The sequence below is a fragment of the Oncorhynchus mykiss genome, chromosome 5 (assembly GCF_057628025.1).
Source record: "Oncorhynchus mykiss isolate SJ-2025 chromosome 5, ASM5762802v1, whole genome shotgun sequence".
NCBI classification, from domain to species: domain Eukaryota; kingdom Metazoa; phylum Chordata; class Actinopteri; order Salmoniformes; family Salmonidae; genus Oncorhynchus; species Oncorhynchus mykiss.
In genome coordinates, this window is record NC_143026.1 from 36,559,774 (window position 1) to 36,569,249 (window position 9,476).

The window sequence follows — 9,476 nt, forward strand, 5'->3', positions numbered from 1 at the left end:
CTGCTACTGTCCCTTTCTAGACCTTATAAACTGTCGAGGGTACACCCACAACTGATCCAAATGGAATGAATGGAATAAAACATTCAAATCACAGGGCGTTGTGCCATTATTCAAATTACATTTTTACTGCAGTTTACAGCTTAGAGTAGACTTTTGTACTCACCATAATACAAGTATTCATTGCATTGTGGCATTCTAGGCTACACTAGTTACTTTTATTGTCCCTCAACAAGATCAACAGGGGAGCTTTTGAGCTGCATGTTTCATGTCTTCACTGTTCTTTCATACACAATGACACACCTGGCCTCTTCACTGCCAATCAGCTATTCCTCTTTGTTCTTGTGGATTTATATTGAAAATGTATGCAGCTTTGAATATTTGTCTAGTTAACCTATTGCAGATCAGGACAAACAATCCACCTAACACTATTGTCACTATGAATGGTAGATAGAGGGCAGGATATACAGTTAGACTTGTAGACTATATTAACCTGTGGTATAGTTAGCTGACGAAAAAGTACCAAACCACCTTGCTAGAGGAGGTGCATGCAAGCAGAAGAGTAAATTACCCTCCCCTGTGCCCAATAAAAAAAACACACAACTCTCCCCAAAACAAAACCCTCCCCTATTTTGCACCCCCCAACCCATTCACAATGAAAATAAAGATATTGCAACTCAGTGTTTATATAGTATGATTCTAGTCTGTTCCTGAGCACATGGTGGTCCCGAGTAGTTTAGAATTAATCAGTCTTACTGTGATATTTGCCATTTTTTGACAGTTACCAAACACGGTAATGATTGGGCAACAATCAGGCTTTCAGGCTGAAAATGGTATGGGTTCCCCATAATAGAAATGTGGTAGGCTAGGCCTACTCTAAAATGTGATCAGAACAAAATAAAAGTTCACAAATCAAATCATTCACATTATATTTGACCTCATGCACAGTATCTTTAATCCATACATAGTCTACACACAAAAAGGCATGATAGTCAGGGCACAGCACATCAGCACCACAAAAAACCATTCACAGATTCCCTATGGCTCTGACTGAGATTAATATAGATGTGTAATCTCAGTGGAATGTACAGATCCTAAGTGCCAGCTGTCTTCTGAAAACATACAGATAAGTGTAAGCTCAAAACAATAAAAAAGACACATAAATAATCAAAATCCCAGCTATGTGCTTATAAGCTGCTGCAGCAAATTGCAAACTTTTATATCCCCTCCCCATGGCACGTGGACGCAACATGTATTTAAGTATACTGTGAAACAGTGTATTTAGAGTTTCTTTTTAGTTTTAACTAGGCCTTTCTCCACCAGGCATCGGTAGAACTCCTGGATGTATGTGTACACACACTTCCAGTCAGGCTCACGCATCCGCAGCAAGTCTTCAACGTCCAGCAGAGGGGGGCAATCTGCCAGCCTCCTGCAGCCAAAAGAGAGAAGAGGAGAGAGACACAGGCCTGAGCAGTCACAATCTGTATGTCCCCAGGCAGGATCTACTGGCAGCTGAGTTAGAGGACACTACAGGGGAGTTTTTTCAAAAGCGTTTTTGCCAAGTATAATCTATCCCTGCACAGCCCTTGGGGCCTTCATGTGCATAAAGTAGGAGAAGGCACATTTTGTCAGAGTAGGTTTCTGTGGCTATGTGTGTGTTTCAATATTTGTTTAGAACAGATATAGGGAACTTACTCTGCAGTGCTGAAGGCCAGCTCAAAGTTGTCCTTGCGTGCGTTGGGGTTGAGGATGGAGTACTCAAATGCATCTGGGAAGAACCTGTGCACCAGCGCACAGAACGCTATGCCATCACTCCAACTGGAGGAGAAGTTGTGGATTTCCACCCCCTGCATGAAATAAGGGAGGAAGGGACAGAGAAAGAGAAAAACAAAGAGAGCAGGGAGAGTGTGGATTTACAAAGACAATTATATAGTGAAGTAAGGTCGGTATGCTGGGGACACAACAGAACATTCATGTAGACATAAGATGGAGAGTGTACATATTCCCTGCCGTTCTGGGTGGCATCCTGCTTATGCACAACATTTGCATATCCTCCGGTGAGAACCTGCCTGAACTTGTTGAGTGCTCAACACATTTCCCCCTGGTGCACCTTGCCTTTTGTCGTTTCCTTACTGATAATAACTTTGTACATGTGTGCGTTCATGCAACAACCACACACACACCATTTGCCATTAGACATAACTGTCTGGAACTGGAGTTGTTGACATCTTTTGTATGACTAGCAACAGTTAGTGAGCATATGCTCCTTTACAAGTGGTCCCTAGAGACGGATTAGTACATCAGCTGCACTAAGGCATACTCCAGTGACTTATGATGGAAAACAACGGCCAACACAGAGTCCCCGTCCCAGCAGGGCCCGATGAGTCCGACACATCTGGATGACTATGTGTTGATTTTCTCTCCACATCAAGGGCTCCCGAGTGGCACGGTGGTCTAAGGCACTGCCTCTCAGTGCTAGAGGTGTCACTACAGACCCTGGTTTGATTCCAGGCTTGTTTTTTAAACAACTAATTGACCTACGTTGGTTCAATTATTTGAATTTCATTTCATTCGTTTTTTTCCTGTGAGCTCAATGTGCAGTCTCTCTAGAGACAAATCAGATCATGCCCGGACTGTGCAACGTAGTAGGGAGTTGTAGTTTCCAACAGGCCAATATTCTACATTGTTTAGTGCATAAAACGTTTTATGCACTAACGTTGTATGGGAACGTTGTAGGAACATTTCTGTGTATCAGTTGTCACTACAGCGCCTGACCGAACCAAAGAAACGTTCTCCCCAAAAAAGTAACATGCCTTGTTACTGTTGCTGAGCCAATCAAGGCCCTGATTACTTTTTGGGGAGAACGTTTTTTTGGTTCCATCACGTGATGTCCTGACAACTAATACAAAGAAATGTTCTTGCAATATTCCCTTGAAATGTGTCCAGAACATTATTATCTTATATTATGAGAACATGGCAACCATGTTCTGTGTATGTTTGATGTGACGTTGATGGAATATTCTCGTACCGCTATACACATGTTCTTGCAAGGTCCCATAAAACGCATATAGAGCATTAACATGGTATATTCTGAGAACATTGTAAACCAGTTCTAGATAACGTCTACTTGACATTAAGGGGACGTTCTCCTAACGTCAATGACAAAACATGCTAAAAAAGGATCTCAGAAGGTTTTTTTACTAACATAGATAGAATGTTCCCCTAACTAACGGAAAACTGGACACTCAAACATTCGGGGAACATGACTGGTAACATTGCAAACATGTTCTCTCTCCCTAGAATTGTTAGCTGGGCAAATCCTTCCAACGCAGAGGAACTCTTTTTCACAGCCCTTACCTATACCTAACCAGCTCCATTGTTGGTTGAGTTAATCATGTACAACCCCCCAGAACTCTACATTTAATTACAATATGCCCATGTAATTGGGGGCAGCTGTATAATATTCCCTGCTCTTTTGAGTGCTACCTCACTCGGTCAGAACCTGCCCAAACTTCTTGAATGCAGCAACATATTTCCCCCTGGCCCACCTTGCCTTTTCTTCTTTCCTTACCGATAATAACTCTGTACACGTGTGCGTTCATGCAACAAAACCACACACACAGACTTACACACAGTATTCAACATAATTTGCCATTAAACATCATAACTGGAACTGGAGTTGTTTGACGTCTTTCCTAACTAAGATTGAGGCCAGCTTTTGTTTGACTAGCAACATTTAGTGAACGTACACTCCTTTTCAGAGAGACCTCCGATGCTTACCTCATATGGTTCGGTTTTGGCCCTGCACCAATCCAGTAACATCTGCTTGACATTTTTCATGTTGGGTGCTGCAGCGACAGGGGAAGACTGATGAGCTGTTGCGATAGCTGGGTTGGCCATGCTAGGGAGAGAGGATAAACATGTTATTTAACCATGCTGAACCATGCTGAACAGACATAGACATGCAGAATTTGATCAATCACACGTGAAGCACGGTTGACTGTTAGCTCAATGACTCACTCACCTGCTCGTTGTCTTAGACAAGGAGCTGGTGGTTGACGCAGGAAATTGGCTGTGCACTGTAGAGAAACAGAAGGGGATAGCAAGAAAGAGGCAGGGAGTGATTTTGAGTAGTGGAAAAGTTAATCTCTCACAATTCCACTTTGATTTGAAAGCTTGAAGTGTGTGTGTGGCATGCATGTGTGTGTGTGTGTGTGATGTGTCTTGGTGAGGATATGATACTCACTGTGGGATTTAGGCTGGTGATTGCTGGTCTGGCCCCTGTTCATTCCCATTCGTCCTGTGCCTGCTTTACTCAAAGCCTGCTGTCTCAGGTCATCTTGCCGTGACCCCCGCTCTTTCTCTCGCTTCTCTTTAGAGAGGAGAGATGTAGAGGGAGAAATAGCATTGTAGTATAGAAGAAGGAGAGCGAGTAGACATTAGAAATGATTGTCAGTAGTTATAGGTACTAGAGGAGCTGTGAGAGTGAGAAACAAAAGATGTGATCCTGTCAAATTTCACATTGAAGTTCTCTCTGACCTCTCTTCTTCTTGAGCAGGTCCCTCAATGCAGCGCGGATCATTCGTCTTTCATCAAAATCCACAGCCTTATCCAACTGTCAGAGGTAAACACACGTAGAAACCAATAGATGAGAAGGCCAAAATCAACCCAACTACTGCATGTCTATGTGAAGTACGCACCGCGAGTGCCCCACCAGTTTATTCAGGACTTCTTCATCCTCAATAGCAGCTAGCTGCTGACTGGTCAGTGTGCCTGACGACGTGTCGCTGGGGATCGTCTCGGAGGCCTCGTTGGCAGACGCAGCCCCCACTGCTCCCTCATCAGGTCCCTCCTCCATGTCCAGTATACTGTATGGGGCTTATAAAGGAGGTAGATAATGGAGATAAGGGGGCTCCAATGGCAAGAACTCCTACACAAATATCTAAAGAGCCAGAGCGAATAACGTTGTTAGTTTGATTATCATCCATCATTGATGGATCCATGGAAAGCAGTTGCATAGTTGGCAGACGTACATGGCCTACATAAAACATAGGATCATCCATCTCTCTTTTCCCATGTGGCAAGACACGTGGTCAGAGGAGGACAAAGTATAATCATTTGGTGGGGGCTTATATTGGTCCTCTTTCACACATGCACAATTGTGTATTAATTCACCTGTGAATTGGAAATATCCCAGAGAGACCCTCAGAATGGGGTCAGAACCAGGGTCTGCCATTATCAATGGTGACCCTGGAGCAATTAGATGCCTTGCTCTATGGAACATCACCAGATGTGCAACCTTTTGGTTACTGGCCCAACACTCGTACCGCTAGGCTACCTGCCACCCTGTTAGTGTGACACGTGTGCGTGTGTGTGTTTACAGTATTTGTGTGTTAGAGAGGAAAAAGATGTGTAGGTGTGTGGAGAGGAGAGGGATAGTTCTATCTATAGTAGCCATTATCAGTACATACTGTACCATCATTCATAAAATATAGTTTAGAATTACCTCCATAAAACTAACAGGGTGAGGCAGCATTGGCATTTTAAGTTTCAACTCCCAGTGATGTGCAGAGAGCAGAATTGTCATAATGTAAATGCGTAACACCATCTGTTCAACCTGTAGTCTGTTCAGCAATCTGAACATAAACACTGGGGGGGGGGGGTTCTAAACTGACTTTTTTACCCGTTATTTTACCAGGTACGTTGACTCAGAACACGTTCTCATTTACAGCAACGACCTGGGGAATAGTTACTGGGGAGAAGAGGGGGATGAATGAGCCAATTGTAAACTGGGGATTATTAGGTGACCGTGAATGGTTTGAGGGCCAGATTAGGAATTTAGCCAGGACACCTGGGTTAACACCCCTACTCTTACGATAAGTTCCATGGAATCTTTAATGACCTCAGAGAGTCAGGACACCCGTTTAACGTCCCATCCGAAAGACGGCACCCTACACAGGGCAGTGTCCCCAATCACTGCCATGGGGCATTGGGATATTTTTTTGACCAGAGAAAAGAGTGCCTCCTACTGGCCTGCCAACACCACTTCCAGCAGCATCTGGTCTCTCATCTAGGGACTGGCCAGGACTAACCCTGCTTAGCTTCAGAAGCAAGCCAGCAGAGGTATGCAGGGTGGTATGCTGCTGGCCAGGACCAACCCTGCTTAGCTTCAGAAGCAAGCCAGCAGTGGTATGCAGGGTGGTATGCTGCTGGCAACTGGATGCTGCTGACATAAACCATGCTGCTCTCGAGAACTGTTTGATTTAACTCTGAAGTGCCCTTCTTATTCTCTCAGCAACCGGCCTAGAGCAGCACACAAACAGTATAAAACAAATATAGTAATAATATGTACAAATATAGTAATGTAGCTTCGCTCATTTAAACATCAATCATCCATGAAATTTGCACAAGTACATAGAATGAGAAAAATAGATGGATAAAACAGACGCACAGACTGACATCCAAAAAGTAACTACACATACAGTACACAAAGCATAACGTCAAATCATAATGAGGAAGATGAAATAACGTGGTGTGCCCAGTGGGTTTAACATGGATAATTGGGTCATATTTGGTTCAGAGGTTGATCAATGAGATTACAACCTATATTCACCCACTCAAAAGAGACAGCCAAAAGTTAGTTGTATTCCCAATGTGTTATCATTATGCCTAAAACCATCTTAAAGCACAACCAAATTCCAATAGTAAAGCAATGTTTGATGTTTGGTTCAGTTTTCGCTGTGCTTTCAAGCAAGTTCAAATGGGAATACAATGTCAGATATTTTGTTTATCACTGTGCTCCATCTAACAGCAGAACCAAATGACATGGTGCAAGTGGTCAATAACATTTGAGATACAATTGTGAATTTCTCCATACTGCCCTACCAAGCAAAAAGGCAGTAACTGCTCATTTGGTCGAAAATGTAATGTTCCTACATTAAATACATGCTTAATCATGTGGACATGTATCCTTCCTCTGTTGTATTGTGTTCTGGAGAAAATGGGGGTCATGTTAGCAGTAACTGCATGAAGGTACTGTGAAACCAAGGTATGTAAAAGCCATTTTTCTCAGTTCCACTCTATGAGCAGTTACTGCCTTTTTGATTCGTAGGGCATCATAGATCTGCGATGACCTATGCATGCTGTCTTGAACATGCCTGCTTTATATGATAACATAAGAAGATTTATAGTTACAGTAACCTCAATGTGACCATGGATGTGTTACTCATTTTAAGGTTAAACGTTTCATTTGTTTGTAGTTTGCCTTAACCTCGGGCCTTTCACTGTATTAAAAAAGTAATATTGAATTTGGTTGTCAACGCAACCAAATATCAACGTTTTATGGAGATTCATCTTCTGCTTGGATAGTTCCATCTATAGCACTGACTTAGTTTGGCTTTAATTCCAGTTTGTCTACAAATTAATAATTGATATGTTAGATTCAGGTCTCCATCTCAACCACACATCTAAGCCCTTTCCTGCAGTCAATGACCAAAAGCACCCTCTTTTGCCTCATGGGTGGAATGTAATTCATATTCTTCATCATTTTATAATGAATAAATATATATTAACAATGAATATCTGGTGTTTCTATGTCAAACAGTTTAGTTATATTTCAGTCTTCTGTGATGTAGTACATAAAGTGTAATATTGAGATGCAAACTCAACATTGAATACATTTGAACTCTATGTCTGACATAGTAAACGTGTCTTCTTTTCATAAGCCCGTAACCATGTGTGAGGTGTATACTTTTGTTTCCAAATAGATTTGTTGAAGACCCTGATTTAGCCCACTGCAGTAAAAAGTTAAAGAATCGGAATAAATCAAATCAAAGTTTAAATCCACATTAAATGCTACTATGTATATAGGCCTAAATATCATCATTGATGATCTATGAGTGGTAAAGTATGGTCACATTTCATTTGCTCTGTTAACCCTACCCTTTGGAATGACTTAAAATAGCAACAATAAATCTATTTCATTCTTAAGCAGAGATTTCACAACAATCATTCTCCTCATAGAACATTGGCAATAATCCGTGTTAAACATCATGGCTAAGCAGGGCTGAGTTTGGTTAAAACCCTGGATGGGAGACTAAATGGTACTATAGCTGTAGATATATAAATTCTCCAGTAGGTGCTTCTCAGCCTGTAGTTTTTTTATGATAGTGGATTTAACGTTGAAAATCTGACATTGATGTAAAGGTACAAATTCAACATATTTTATGCAAAAAGTAACCACCTGCAACCACAGGGCTCTCCAGAGGTTGGTGCAGTCTGCCCAACGCATCACCGGGTGCAAACTACCTGTCCTCCAGGATACCTACAGCACCCGATGTCACAGGAAGGCCAAAAAGATCAATGACAACAACCACCGGAGCCACTGCCTGTTCACCAGTACAGGTGCATCAAAGCTTTGACCGAGAGACTGGAGAACAGCTTCCATCTCAAGGTCATCAGACGACTGTTAAGCAGCCATCACTAGGCGGCTTCCACCCGGGTTACGTAACCCTGCACCTTAGAGGCTGCTGCCCCATATATATAGACTTGAAATAACTGGCCACTTTCATAATGGAACACTAGTCACTTTAATAATGTCCACATATTTTCATATACTGTCTATACCACTCTGACATTGCTCATCCTAATATGTATATATTCCTTAATTCCATTATTTTACTTTTAGGTTGTGTGTATTGTGTGTATTGTTGTGAATTGTTAGATATTACTGCACTGTTGGAGCTAGAAACACAAGCATTTCGCGACACCCACAATAACATCTGCTAAACATGTGTGTGACAAATACATTTGATTTGATTTTGATTTGATTAATGTTTTTCTATGTTGACATTTGGTTACCATGACATAATCCTGTGGTTGAAATTTCACCCTCAAAACCACCATTGCTATTAAAAGTTTTTAAAATCCATATATTTTTCACAATACGTTGACAAATGTTGATTCAACCAGTTTTGTGCCCAGTGGGAAGGCTGTTATAGGAATTGAGACTAGAAGAGACAGCATGGGAGTTAGAGTGAAAGTGTCACAGACCTACCTGTTCACTGGGTTCTGTCGGTGTCTTAGGGGACACAGCAGCTGTTTGCGGCAGGTGATGAAGACTTGCGTTTCCCCTCGATGTTCAGTACCCCTGTCCCACTCTCTCCTCTTCCTCAGACTTGCACAAGGGAGTGCTGAGCCCTAACACCACACCCCCTGCCTCAGCGTTGGACCAGAATGGATGTTTTGGGGGGGAGGAGAGGGGTACTGGTGAAAATAACTACTCAGGGCGAGGAGGAGGGAGGAGAACAGACTGAATCGTGGGACTGACTGTCCTCCCTTCTCTTACTACTTCCTTCAAAGCTCTTCTCCTCAATTGACTATTATGTCATGTAAAACTTTATGAGGCTTAACTAGATAGATTACCATGTCTTTGTAATGACACCGTTTTGACACAAAGCTGTTTATCAACTCAGGGGGGT

General features: G+C 42.3%; 1 protein-coding gene across 2 annotated transcripts; it reads right to left on the reverse strand.

Moving 5' to 3' along the window:
• Nucleotides 1-928: 928 nt before the first annotated feature.
• On the reverse strand, nt 929-9,376 carry smtna (smoothelin a). 2 transcript variants are annotated; one of them, XM_021602619.3, is made up of 8 exons: nt 9,053-9,376; nt 4,712-4,875; nt 4,537-4,612; nt 4,244-4,369; nt 4,022-4,076; nt 3,778-3,898; nt 1,693-1,844; nt 929-1,426 (listed from the first exon to the last, which is right to left on the reverse strand). In XM_021602619.3, the coding sequence occupies exons 2-8, from the start codon at nt 4,853-4,855 to the stop codon at nt 1,279-1,281; spliced, it is 822 nt and encodes a 273-aa protein (XP_021458294.3). In that variant the 5' UTR covers nt 4,856-4,875; nt 9,053-9,376; the 3' UTR covers nt 929-1,278. The 2 variants fall into 2 exon arrangements, with proteins under 2 accessions (XP_021458294.3, XP_090092732.1); XM_090236606.1 differs by having other exon boundaries at nt 4,698-4,875; nt 9,053-9,372.
• Nucleotides 9,377-9,476: the final 100 nt, after the last annotated feature.